Here is a 14,229-nt window from a genome sequence, read left to right as displayed (position 1 = left end):
ATTTAACGTTTTGAGGCTGCCTTGTCTATTGGGAAACCATGTGTTAAACATTTATCATTCGTATTTTTAACTCCTATGGGGCCCCTCTAAGTTGCGATACGGGAAATTCGCTTCAGCATAAAAGAGGGTTGTACAATGTAGAAAAGCATCTAAAGAACCTTTGTGTAAGGAGATGGGAGTACTTGAGTCAAATAGATCAAGATGTGGTAAGCTGATTGAAATAGCCTTATTTGTAAATTGCCCGTAGAGCTTATGGAGACGTGAACAATGCCTTAAGTATCTTCTCATTAGATGAAGGCATATGAGCATGCCCATATTTTATCCTGCTGTACATTGAGAACTTCCTCTCCCAATAATTTAAGTTCAGAGCGCTATCATAGGCAATTGTGCCTAGGGTTATGTGGTTAAACATTTGGGTATGTTGAGTGCTTTATTTATAGCCTGCATCTTTAAACTAGGAGCATTCAAGGATATGTTTCTTGCACCATCTCTATGGAAACAGTGCCACTTGTTTTTATACACTTAAGCTAGGGGCATTTCTTTCCAGTTCTAGTTCTTTTTGCTTCTCTTACAATTTTATCTTCACTTCCCCGTTATTTCACTATTTTACCATGAGTCCGGTATAAAATAGTTTGTTTTTGCTAGACCTGTGATCATGAGTAGACCTGACGTCAGGTTACAGGCAAAAAAGATAGTCAACAATGTATAAAATTCATGAGCCCAGAATTTACTTTATTGGGACAGCAGCTTAAAATTTTAAAAATTGCTATGATACAGCAAATTAGCATGGCATTAAAAGTGCAGAATTTTATAGCTCAAATTTTCCAAATCAAATACAGTTTTGTAAGTAGACTAGCTTTTGCAAATAGCTATTGATACACTATATTTGTTTAATCATCGCAGATAAATTCTTTTTAAGAAATGAAAGTTGAGAAAGGAGAGTGGTTAATTTGCACCATAAATGAGTCACTTGTGGATAATCGAAACTTTACTGCATAGTGTATTTATACTCTCATATGACAAAATAAACAAATAAATAAATAGTAATAATAAAGTATAAATAATAGTAATAAGAGAATGTATCTCATATTTCTGAAATAAATAAGTTTATTGCAAGAATTACATAAATGGATGAAAAAATCTGATATTTAGTTTGAAACATGGATTTATGATACAATTTTTCTTCATACACAAGTCGCTAAAGTATGAATCACTCCGTTATAAAACTCCAACCATCAGAACTTGATTTAGTTTCTTCATTCTCTGGTCCTATTACCGCAGTTCCAAAAGTCTTATCTTGTTTAAGATAGCTGTAAAATATTTTAGGAAATTTTTAATAAAATTAGTTCTAATACCTCAATAAGAAAGTACCAAATACTGTTAAAATATCAAGAATTATTAATACTAAAATCAGCAAAGAATTACTGTATTACTTCGCATTATCTGGCATGCCGGAAAAAAGCAAAATTGACCAGCAAGCCGGAAAATTCGAATTTTCCTGCAGGCCGGATGATGCGAGGTTTATTTTTCAACAAAGCAAAAGTAAATTTCCATATTCAGTTCGAATCAGAAAGCAAACCACTATAAGAGGGGGAAAAAAATAAATACCAAAAGTAACCTTTATTTTAAAAAAAAAAAGTGTATTGCATATAATATGTGCTGGTTATTTATGGTAGGTCATTATTAATGGATTTAATTATATGCCAATAAAGTAATCCATTCAGAAGCAATCACTGTTACTGCGATTTGTTGAGATTTTTTTTTTAAATAAATTATTTTAGGTTCATTTTAGAGAGGTGAGTTTAATTTTTATTTATTGAAAAGCTGTGGTAAATTCTTTAGCACTGGTTTAGGGACGGTAACTTACTGCTTAAATGTTTGCTTACTTAATTTTAATTTAATTTTTATATAACTATTCGTTATTAAACAATAGTTTTCTTGTTAAAATAACAAATGACACAACAGTTTAATTTTGTAAATATTTTTACAAAATTAAACTGTTTATTAATACTAATAGGATATGTATAGAACTTATATTCATTTTTAAGTTGAACATATATTTTTTATAGAATGATTTTTTCCCCCAAACCTCGATTTTTCTGGTATGCCGGAAAGGGCCAGGCAAGTGTTATTGAAAATCTGGTCACCCTCAAATTTTGTGGCATGCCGGACAATGTGGGGTAATACAGTATGAAGTAAAATAATCATTGTTGCGCATAAAAATAAATCTTGAAAGCAACTTTATAGAAGTACAAAATTCAAAAATATTGCAGGCACATGTTTTAAGTAGTAATGTTCCGGATATCCGTATCCGTATCTGCGGATATCCGAGAGAAAATAAAGATCTGTATCTGTATCCGTTACTTTTTTGACGGATCTTAAACGGATCATTTCTATTCTAAAATTTTTTAAATATTTGAATAAAAGACTCTTAAATATCGATTTAATTAGGTTTTATTCCCTATTTAAATTATAAGGTATCATTGCAAAAGCCAATTTTAACCCCCCCCCCCTGCAAAAAGGAAGGAAAAATAAGTTTTAAAAGTGTGTATCAGTGTGTCTTTTTGTGGCATCGTAGCTCCTAAACAGATGAACCGATTTTGATAGTTCATTTTTTGTTCAAAAGGTGACTTGATTGAAAGTGTTCTTACCTTGGCCTCCTTTTTGTAGAACTTTAATTACCGGAGATATTAATTAAAAACCGATTTAACGCTTTTCACAATTATGATAGTAAAAATTTACCAATACGTTAAAAATGTTGCCCTAATTTTCTGCATTTGATATTTATTTGAAATTTCCAACTTATATACAGAAGGAGCTATAATCTTGTTAAGTCAATTTTAAATGCAATTCTAAGCCTTTATATGCGTGATTGGTAGCGATTTCACAGTCGGAGAAAAAGCTCAATGATTTAAAATTTTTACCTACTGTCAGTTCATATTTGTTAACAAATGTGTGTTCTGACTCGTAAAATTCATCTTAATATTTTGTCGGCTCTCTGGGACATGTTTTGTTTTTTTTAATTTTTAATTTAATATTAGTTTTTGTTATTGAGTTGGGGTTTCTGTTATTCTTCAGTTTTGTTTTTCTCGGCATCCTTTAAAAAAAGTGAGACTAAATTGTCTATTTACTGTTTGTAAAGGTGTTCCCGGCACTGTATTTTGTCGGTCGGAGAAGTTCGGTGGAATGAGTCAGCGCTGCATTTATGCTGGAATAAAATGGAAAAAATTATTTCTAGCCTGTCCAGTAGCAGCTTTACACTCTTGCTCCTGTATCCTACATCTACCAAGTAAGCTAGAAATAATTTTTCACATTCCGTCTTAGCATTAAGGCAGCGCTGACCCATCCCTTCAAACTCTCCCTCAATTTTAACGGAGATTTCTTTAAAGAGTAAATCATAGTTTTGATTATATTTTTGCCACAGTTTACATTTTTTGAAGAAACTGGTATTGTTCTGACGGGAATACCTTCCGAAACAAATTTTACACTTGGATAGTTGAACTGGGTAAAAAAAATTTTGAGATCCGTATCCGTATCCACGGGTCTTCACACGTATGATGTGGATCCGTATCCGTATCTGCGGATCTACTTTTTTAACGATCCGGCACATCACTAGTTTTAAGTATCAAACAATCTCTTTTTTAATACAGAAAAGCCTCTGAGTTTTTGTTGGTATCTGACAGCAGGGCATATTTTAAGGAAATTTGACTGTGTGGGCAACTCCAACTTCTTTGGAAGGGGGGGGGGGGTAGTAAATGTGCAGTTTATGTTAGTTGAATAATCGTCAAAAAAGAGTTGGGGTGTGAAAATTGGAATTAGGGAAATTATTGCTAATGGTCATTTTTGTTCGATAGGAAAAGAGTGTAAAGAACATAAACGCTGTGACTCAGCGTTTAAAATAGTTCAAACAGTCACTGAATTTTTAAATTTTTTAAAATTTCATTCATTATATTCACAATGCAACCATTCATTTTCATTTTAATACAACCAAATTCAAATAACATTGTCTCTTTTTCAAAAAAAGATTTATTATAAAACCTCTCTTTGTAAAGTTCAGCTTCTGGTTTTCCTTCTCTTCAGTTTTTAATTTGCAGAAATTTTATGACGGATGGCCGCGGGTTGAAATAGATCGTCCCACAGCCATTTAGAGCAATATTCAATCTTTTGTTTATTGTTTCAATTGTCGTTCCGGCACGATGGTCCGATTTGACTATATTATAACTGGAAACTACCCGCTCCACCTGCATGGAATGAGGAGTTTCCACAATAGGTGTTACAAGCAACTTTTTGAGTGGCACTTTGGATACGACGAACATTTTCTTTAGTCTTGTGGAAGTGCAAGAACCAATGTCCGAATTTGCTGGGAGAGTTGGAATTTGATCAATGAGTGGCCAGCTTTCACATACCAAATCCGCAAATTCAGAAACTTCATTCGGAAACAGTTTGGAAAGTAAATTTTCTCCGACGGAGATTATTTCTGCCGCTAATCCTGCAACGCAATTTAAGGCTTTGGCAATTTTTAAAGTTTCAGTCTGTTTGTCATTAACTCTATCATTAAGAAGATTTATTGATGATAGGACAATTTCTTGTTTTATTGATTCAAAACGCCTTGAAAATGTTGAGACATTTAGAATTAACTTTCTACCAACGTTTACTGGGGTGGTATGCAGGTATGCAATTTTATTTGACTGTGTGGGCAATTGCCCAAAAAAATCCCATTAAACTATGCCCTGTCTGACAGTAGCCTCATTTTGGGGGTTAGGGTCCCACAAATGTAACTCAAACTGAGAGTGGGGGTAGTTTCGTATGTGTGACCCTAAGCCCCCGATTTGTGACTGTTATTTAGTAAAAATCCCTTTTGATCTGTATATCAGTTAAAATCTGTGAATTTTTTTTGCAAACTTAGCACATTTTTTAAATAAAAACTTTAATACCTATTGAAGAACTATCCCTATTCTTCTAACCTTAAAATATGTGAATGAAATAGTTTTGCGATTTTGTGCTTACAGAAACATGATAATGTTTCTGTCAATCATTTTCACCAAAGAACTACAGGTAAGATTAGAATTAAATTAATGTTTTTGTTTTTTTAAATCTATTTACACACAATCACATCTTATAATGACAGTGGAGTTATGATCGTGGTAGGGGAAAGGGGGATATCAGTAGATCTGAACATAAAATTTATCGAAATATTATACCGGTAATACCTTTTGATATTATAGCCAACAACCTTAGAAAATAACTCAATATGGATAATTATTTTTTTAAAATGATAATTTGATAATCAAAAATTGCAAAAGAAAAAAAAAACACCTGAAATTACTAGTGATACTTTTACAAACCAACAAGTATATTTTCTGTACTGAATATGTACTCCAAAAGTTCCCTACACATTGTGTTTATCCTGCAATAAAAAAAATAATAAAAAACTGTCGATATATATATATAAACAGCATACTTTTTACAAGTAGTAATTATATCTTCTTTGGTACAGTCAAAGATGTTTTCTCTTAACTGCTGCTTCATTTCATAAGATATTTTCTCCCTGAAAAAAAGCTGTCCCTTTGATCCTGGAGGTACCGGCGCATCAATCTAATTGAGGTAAAAGAATAAACACTTTTAAAAATTTCCATTGTTCAAATTGCATTTAACTTATTCTTTCAAACAGAATAAGATTTTTTGTCATTTTAAATTCAGCTTTTAAATATAAGAAGCATACAATATCTGGGGATTAGAACAGGCAGTTTTTTGAGGCAAGATGAGCAGTCAAGGGCACATCCAGCTCCAATTAGAAGAGACCAGATCTGTCATTTGGGCAACAAGAAGAGGGGATTCTGTTGTCTTTCCCCAGAAAATGCACGAAGTACGTACCATTTGGTGCCATGTCACATGCAGAAGTGTTCATAATTTTTGATACAGGTTAAATACATATATTAACATTTCCGACATTTATTTTATGCACTGCGAAAGCACTTTGTTTAGCAAGCTGCAATTTTCGCGAAAAGAAAGATATCCTTAATTTCCAATGCTGAAAATTTAATGAATTTTATATGAACAAAACAAGAAGTTTAAACATAACCACACTCGGCAACAGAATTTTCCTCAGCAGTCTGTGATGCAACATTAAAAATACAAAAAAAGTTTGTGAGATAATCCAACATTACATTAATAGTAAATTCTAAATTGGCTCTGAGAAATACTTAAAAATAATTTGCTAAATTTAAAAATTACAAGTATGTGTTAAACTGTGGATTATATGCCAGAAACAAATCTTCATTCTCTGAAGTTAAAGATTTTGTTTTCCTTAAACAATTTAGGTTTTTTTCTCCCCCAACTAAGTAGTAGTTTGCAACTTGTTCAAAAATCTGAGATTTAAGTCACAGTTTCTGCAACAAGGTATACATAGTTGAAATATTTCGCGAGGCTGACAATTTGAAGGTCATACCTATTTAACTACCATTTAAGGAAAAAATGGGGAAAAAAAGCGACCAAACATATGTATAAAAAGGAAACTAATACACAAGTTCATAATAGGGGCACTTCAAACAAACAAATGCCACTGACTTCATTTGTTAGTCTATTTCTTTCATTTGTTTTAACGCAAATTAATGCTCATAAAAAATGTTTTGGAAATCTTTTAAAACTAAGACATTACTAGATTTTTCATGCCCCTAAAAGTGTCAGGCAGTCTGTTCTGTTCTAAGCACTCAAACCTTCTTTTTCTTGGCTGCTCTTTTTATTATTATTCATATGACTTTATTTGGTGCTTCGAGCTAGTCTATAAACTACTAAATCCCCTTTAGCTCTGAACCCCTTGTTTATTACAAAGCACTTTGGGCTTTTATTGCATAAGGCATTCAGAGAAAAATGAATCAATTCATTCATAGAATTTATCCACTGCTCTGAACACCTCAAATGTAGTTTACATTGTGGAAAAGCCATGAACTTTTCCAGTTTAAAAAACTTTTATTTTCCCTCCCAAAATATTGCATTTTTTCCTCTTTTATTGCTACATCAAATAAATCAAGTATTAAATTTGAATCTTTGCTTAATAGCCCCAGAAAAAGATAAAACTTAAAAAATATAAGTTATTAAATTATTTTGTTTGATATTTTTGGAATTATATTCCTGTTAGATAATGTATTCATATTATGAGTGCTAGATGTTTTATAAAGTTTTAAATCAACATCATTTTGTAAAAGATGCAAATTGAGTCAGCTTTATTCATTAGTATACCTCACTAAAAACCCCAAGCTTGGCTTCATTAAAGTCTTGGTCAGAGAAATGTCCATGCTGTAACCATTCAACTCCAGCAGCAAAACTATTCAAAGTTTTTGAAACATTTGGATCCCTATGTTTAATGAAAGTAAAAGGGATGTCATATACATTTACATCAAACAAATGAATAGATTAATACAGAAATTAGCACAATTTACAGAAATGTAAAACTATATTTGTGGCAACCAAACCTGGAAGCATTGTGAAGGCTATGAAGATCCTAATAACAACCTTTCGACCCTGCCAGATTCAATTTGCGAAAACTTTACTTACATTTCAAAACCATTCTAATTCTAAACAAGACCACTTTACATAAATTTTTAAAAATTTCAAACATATTTAGTAAAAATCATGGATTAATATTTTCTACAAAATAAGTGCATTGTGACATGCTCCTTTCCACTTGTCCGTACTGCTGGGCGACCTTGCTAGGTCACCAAGATTGACAGTCAGCGCCATCCAGTCTGTGTAGTGAATAGGCTAGGACACAGTTAGGTCCTTTGGCAGCGTCACACCTTTTGAAGGTCAATATTCACGGTCACGTGTGACTTTTGTCGTGATGTCGAGTGCAGTGGGCTGGTGTAGACTTTTTGGTGCCTGTGGTCAAGCAAATCAAATCTCTTCCTGACTTAGCTACGATTGCAGCGCCAAGAAGTTCACCAATTAAAAAAAATTAAAATTGGTAAGGGGACGCCTCTTGGTAGGTTCGGTGCCAAGAAGATTTTTTGGTGGATCGAAGAGATGACGTCATGACTCCGTGGTAAGGAGTCAGGGAGAAATACCTGTGATCTGGCGTACCTGGTGTACGGGGCAACTTTTTAAAAGAGTTGGGAACTGTGTTCCAGAGGCACGACTCTGTTGTCGTGCCGCTTCAGCTGTAAAGTGTCAACTGTATACCATTTCTTAAAGTCCTCCGTTTGAGGCCTAAAGGTTATTGAGAAAGCACATATGTTTGTTTTCTTGAAGAAGACTGTAAATAGTGTATATACTTGGGTATGCATATAACCCAGAAAGTATAAATAAGTTTTTAGTCCTAGAAAACTTGTTACTGGGCGACGCGTAACACAATCAACAAACCACACCACTACGCCACAGCATATTTCTAGGTAGTGATAGAACAAGATGAAACTAAAATGAAAGTAATCTGAAATTTCTCAGCCATTAATGAGTTTCAAGTTTTACTTTCATGTTTGACTCATTCAATCTGTAACATTTTTATTACATAAATGATACAACTACGGACAAAAGGGGAGGGGCAAGGGGGTCATGGCTTCCCTTTTACCATCGACAACTATATCCGTTCACATTGTGTTCAAACACTTAATGAATAAAATGTAAATGAATCCAGCAGTCTTTTCAATTATTTTATTATTTTTGGAAGTAAATATTAGAAATGCTACTTCTTTTCATTGTTTATGAGAATAATTTGTGACGTTTATGCCTTATTTCGGCCCGACTTGGCCCCCTATCCCCTTAATATCATTGAAGTTAGTCTAATATTTGCTTTATGAAACTTCAATTCCGAATTTTTTTCGGGTAGGGAGGTTCAAACCACCTTCTTTTCGTTATTGTCCTCAAAAGTGGCCTAAACTTGTGTTTAAAGACTTTAATCCTGAAAAATTGCCAGTGCAAGGTCCCTTGTATCTGTCCTCGTCTTCAGCATAAGGGGGGTGGGTGGCGGACACCCCCCTAAAATGCAAGTCTGTATCCGGTATCCGCCAATAAAATGGCAACCAAAATAGCTAATTGCAGGTATGGCTTCCCAGAGCTTCAAGTGGCTGAAGGGAAATCCAAAACACTGTTGCTTATAGAGCTCATAGACTTTCTATATAATATAACAGCAACAGCTGCCTTTTTTTTTTTTTTTACAACAAATGCAAACATGATTTTCTCTGTTTGTGGAGAAGGGGTGTAAAAATAACCAAAATTTACAGCACTGTTATGTTCTGATCCCAGAAAAAAATTATGTTGTTTGTCAATTTTTTGTATAGGACTTGTTTTTGATGGAAAGTTTAAAAAAAAAAAAACTGAATTTTGGTCTAATATGATAATAGCAAAAGTTTGTCTAAAGCAGTTTTCATAAAAAAGTTTACATATAATTTCTTTTTACCACAAGTATTTTGATCCACTTTAACAAGGTTTGATCATACACGTACAATATATAAATGCATATGTGTGTACATAGTTGGCCATAGACAAGGGTGACTTGTGCAACTTTATCACGCATTAAGCCTCTTAAGTTTTCTTAGAGCTTAAGCATAAAAGAAACTTTTTTTGTTACACCTGAGGTAAAAAATAACACAGAAAATTTACTCCATTAGTTGGTTTTAGTATTAACTTGCTCTAGAGCAGGTCTTAAAGGCTTGCACAGTTGGTTTTACTCATAGGGATTATTAATTTAATAACCTCATATTGCCCATATAATGATGAAGTTGAGACAATAAAGCCATCAAAATATTCTGTAGCTTGCTGATGAACAACACACATGAGGGTTCTTGCAGAAACTTGTTAATGAGGTGATAAAATTTACATTTAAGTATAAGAGAACAATTCTGCTCACCACATGGAAGTAATGAAATTTCTGAAACTGAGAAGTTTAATGTAATGATCTCACTCTGTGCTTTGTGATTTATTTCATTAATAAAAGATAAATATACAATACCTGTATGAATAGAAATTAAATTGCCCTCCTTTTGTTAAAGATGCTCCTCCACCATAAGCACCACCTTTCTCTCTAAATTAAAATAAAATTTTATTTAGGACATCACAACAATACTTTCTTGTGTAATATAGATTATGTGGAAGTGATATCGGTAAATTGCATTACAACAAACTTAAAGGGATCACAAATTTTATTTTCAGCAGGGGTTTCATTGTAATGGAATTCAAGCAATGGAATGGCAACTAAAATGGGACTGAGTATTTATTTTAGTGAAAGAGATATTTGTTTTTCTTTTCTTTTTTTCTTTTTGGCATTTCCTATAAGGAAATTTTACTATACTAGAGATTGATCTCCCAGAGATAGAATAGTTAAGCAGAGGGAGGGTGAGGGGTGGGAGAGATACATTTTCCTTCAGAGTCAAAGTAAAAAGGTGACTAACAAAAATTTGTACACCTGGATTGTAACAATGCTCCCTATTTTCATGTTTTGAGGATAATAACCATAAGTTTCAATAACTAAATTATCGACTCAAAATTTTTTTAATTAAAAAAAAAATTGAACTTTGACATCTTGAATTCAATTTATGTTTTTCGCAATCACGATCGTTTGTGTGTATGTAGGCGTGTGTGTTTGTGTGTGTAGGGGGGGGGGAATGTTTGTTTGTGTGTGAGGGTATGGGTATGTGTGTTTGTGTGGGGGGTATGTGTATGTGAGGATAGTTGTGTGTATGTGTATGTGTGTGTTTGTGTGTCTGTATGTATGCATGTGTGTATGTGTTTGTGTGTGCAGGTGTATGTGCAAGCGTATGTGTGTGTAGGTGTATGTGTAAGTGTAGGCAAGTAAGTGACGCAATCTGGAGACGGCTTTCACTAGAGGAGCAGCATCGTGAGGCGGTCGGCCGACAGAATGCTGCAGAGGGAGGTGGTGGGAAAATAAGATCATACGACATCAAAACAGTCAAGTGAGAACAATAAGCAATCGTGATTGCTCAAAAAAAAAAAAATCTTCTGGGGGGGGGGGGGGGGGCTACAGTGGAGCAAGTGGAAATAGATAGGAGGGAAATTTATGAAAATGCTAAAGAGAGTTGAGAATTGCCAGCTGTTCTCAACCATTCAAAATTTACTGAGGGGGGGGGGGGGGTCAATCACTATTATTATAAAGAGGTAAATGCATCTGCAAATGACATTCAACAATTTTCTTTTGAAACACTCTTTTCTTAATTCAACTATTTTCTTTTAAGACCATGATGATTCATTTCTGTTTCAGAAGCATTTTGTTCTTAGATTCACAATGTTAACACTGGTCCTTGAAATTCTGGATTTCTCAAGAGTTTATTTCACAGTTCATCGTGAAAAATTGTCAATTCCAAAAAGCAATCTACGAGGCTGATTTTCAGCCCATTTTCTGAGCATAAAATATGATACAAATGCAGCATGTTTTCAGTAGAAATATTGAAATAGAGCACAGTAAGAAAAAAAAAAAACACTGAAAGAACCAATGGAGTCAGCAATTTATGCAATGAGCTAACAAAAAAATTAATACTAACACATTTTTTGTTTAAACTTTTCCACTCCTTTTTCAATTTGAGGTAAATGTAAAATTATTTATTAATTTAAGCAACAAGCTAAAAGAAAAAAAAGGGAAAGAAAAAGAATCATATCTATTTACTTTAAGAACTATACATTGTTACATTCTAGTTTTAAAAAGTTTAAAGACTCAAATCAGCTAGAGCTTAAAAATTAGGAGGGTGCATGAAATTTGGCAGACTCGAACTTGTTTCTATGGCTGCAATATGGACATGACATGCAATTCTCATACAAGTGAGAATTCTTTATCTCAACTGAAAAAACTTACAGAAATGCTAACTAGTCAGCTCTCCCTAAGCTTCTAGTTAGCTTTAAAGACTTTCTCTATTTAAAGACAACTTTTCATGGTCCCAGATACTAAACTGTAGTTTTAAAACTATTTTATTTAAGGAAACATTCTACTTAAGAACTATTTTTTGTGGTCCCTTGAAAGTTGTTAAAATAGAGAGCAAACTGTAGCAAATTGGGTCATCTAAAAAAAGAGAACATTTCAATTTAAAAGAAAAAAAATCCTATGACTAAAATTTTTTTAATATCATTCTTTATCTCTGTTTATTTTTCAGAAGATTTTTTAAAATTCACTGAGAGCCATAACACTTCTAAGGATTAATTATATTTGAAAAACAACATATGATGAGATAAATGCATTTACGGTAGCAATATGGAAGTTTTTTGTTTGCTATATTTTAACAGAGCTTTATTTATACTAGAAGAGAATATTTATTTCATCCATAAAGATTCTGCATGAGCTAGCAGCCATTTACCTACATTCTTAACAACTATGAATCTATCAGTCAGCTCAAACAAAGATCTGCTACATACTTAATTATCTGTTCAACTAATATTTCATAACCTAAAATTTAAAATAATAATTTAAGAATGTACAAATAAAATTTTAGAAAAGCAATATACCTTATTTCACGGTGAAGAAACTTTGCTGATACCATTTTAGCAGCTACTTTCAAACTAAAATAAAGAGGAAATTCTGTAACTATCAAGCAACTAAAGAGCTTTAATTAATTTTAAAGGAATTATTGTCTTTTCATCTCTCCAAGATAACTATTCTGTAAGATTATCAAAGAAAAAACAGAGCACAATCAATAATAGAATTAAATTTCAAAACAGTAAGCATATGCAGATTTTAAAATTTCAACTAGGGAAATAAGGCGATTTTTCTGCACATTTAATGCAGTACAGTTCAAGAACTGTGTTTTAAATTTTCATAGTATTTCTGACAATGTAAATTTTCAGTTTCAAATACACACACAAAATAAATAAAAACCATAAAATCTTTACTAATAATAAAGCTGAAAGTCTTTCTGTCTGTATTTCTGTCCGGATCTCTGTGACGCGCCTAGACTGTTCGGCCAATTTTCATGAGATTTGGCACAAAATTAGTTTGCAGCATGGAGGTGTGCACCTCGAAGCAATTTTTCGAAAATCTGATTTTGTTCTTTTTCTATTCCAATTTTAAGAACATTTTCCCCAGCAAAATTATCATAAGATGGACGAGTAAATTACCAAGTTGTCATAACGTGGAACCTTAACATGGACAAGCCAATTGGCGAGAAATTTATCAACCATTATTTGTAAATATACAGGCGAAGCAAAAGATCTCTTAATTTTCTACTATGGGCAAAGTTGTGCAGGTGCCACTAGTGAATAAATAAAATAAAATAAATAAAAATAAATGAATAATTAAACATAAATAAATGTAATCAGAATGAAGTCGACTACATGAATGTGAGAAAAGAATGAAAAGTAACACCCCTTTATAAAAACTATTTTTATGCTAATAAGCACTAATAACCTTGCAAAGAATTTTTTTTTTTGTAATGAAGATCTTTTGCAAGTAGTCTATTATTCTTACCCCATTCAACTGAAAGGCTTTACATTAATGACATGATTGCAAATCAATGCAGCGTCAACCAACATCAAATTTTATAATTAAAAAAAATCATCAAACATTGCAACACTTTACAGCAAGTGATAAAAGAAAATGTGAAAGATCATTAATTGGTACAACAAATAAACAACTTTCAAAATAGGAAAATTTTAAGTTTTAACGCTGATTGGTTAAACAGAAAAAGTGATACACATATTGTCGCCTCAGAGCAATAATAAGACATCTAATTTCAGGAATAACAGAAAGATGTCCTACAAATAAATAATGTCCGTCCTCGCTTTGAGATAACGATATGTAGAAAAAAATGAAAACAATTCTTTTCAACATTAGTGTGATTTTTTTAAGGCTTTTTCTTCTCTTTGTTTTGATTAATGACATTTGAGGTCTCAAAGATTTATTATATATTACAGTATGAAATGCTTAGTCAAAATAATAGTTTTTTAGTTTGATTTATTTTACACATGACAGAAGATTGAAAAACTAAGTTTTCTTCTGCCAAGCATTCAAAAAATCATTACAATTTACATCCTTATGTAGAGAAACCTAAGCTCTATGCTCCTTCCCACCTATTGTTCTAATAGAGAGCGCTGCAAGCGCTTATTGAATTAAGTAAGTAGATTATGGAAAAATTTAGTGGCAACACTGAGAGAGTTTTAAAGATGGAATAGAATTCGGAACACGAGCACAAGCTCAGTGGAAGCGAGTAATTTGCTGTTTAGAATAAATGGTTCGGTTTTCATCACCAATATGTAAATATATACATAGCCTTCAATAAAAATGTTAAGTTTTCTTAG

The 14,229-nt window shown here is 32.7% G+C and overlaps 1 protein-coding gene across 1 annotated transcript in view; it reads right to left on the bottom strand.

Annotated features, from left to right (window-relative positions):
• Positions 1 to 1,101: 1,101 nt before the first annotated feature.
• LOC129227295 (presequence protease, mitochondrial-like) overlaps positions 1,102 to 14,229 on the bottom strand; it is a 57,863-nt gene continuing 44,735 nt past the window's right edge. The window contains exons 23-27 of the mRNA XM_054861833.1: positions 12,442 to 12,495; positions 9,944 to 10,015; positions 7,240 to 7,354; positions 5,462 to 5,595; positions 1,102 to 1,310 (exon numbers count right to left, since the gene is read on the bottom strand). Coding sequence (XP_054717808.1) covers positions 1,211 to 1,310; positions 5,462 to 5,595; positions 7,240 to 7,354; positions 9,944 to 10,015; positions 12,442 to 12,495 — 475 coding nt within the window. The 3' untranslated portion in view covers positions 1,102 to 1,210. The remainder of the gene's footprint in view (positions 1,311 to 5,461; positions 5,596 to 7,239; positions 7,355 to 9,943; positions 10,016 to 12,441; positions 12,496 to 14,229) is intronic.

The sequence above is a fragment of the Uloborus diversus genome, chromosome 8 (genome assembly GCF_026930045.1).
Source record: "Uloborus diversus isolate 005 chromosome 8, Udiv.v.3.1, whole genome shotgun sequence".
Lineage (NCBI taxonomy): Eukaryota > Metazoa > Arthropoda > Arachnida > Araneae > Uloboridae > Uloborus > Uloborus diversus.
Note: the sequence above shows the minus strand (reverse complement) of the source record. Positions and strands in the feature narration are given on the sequence as shown.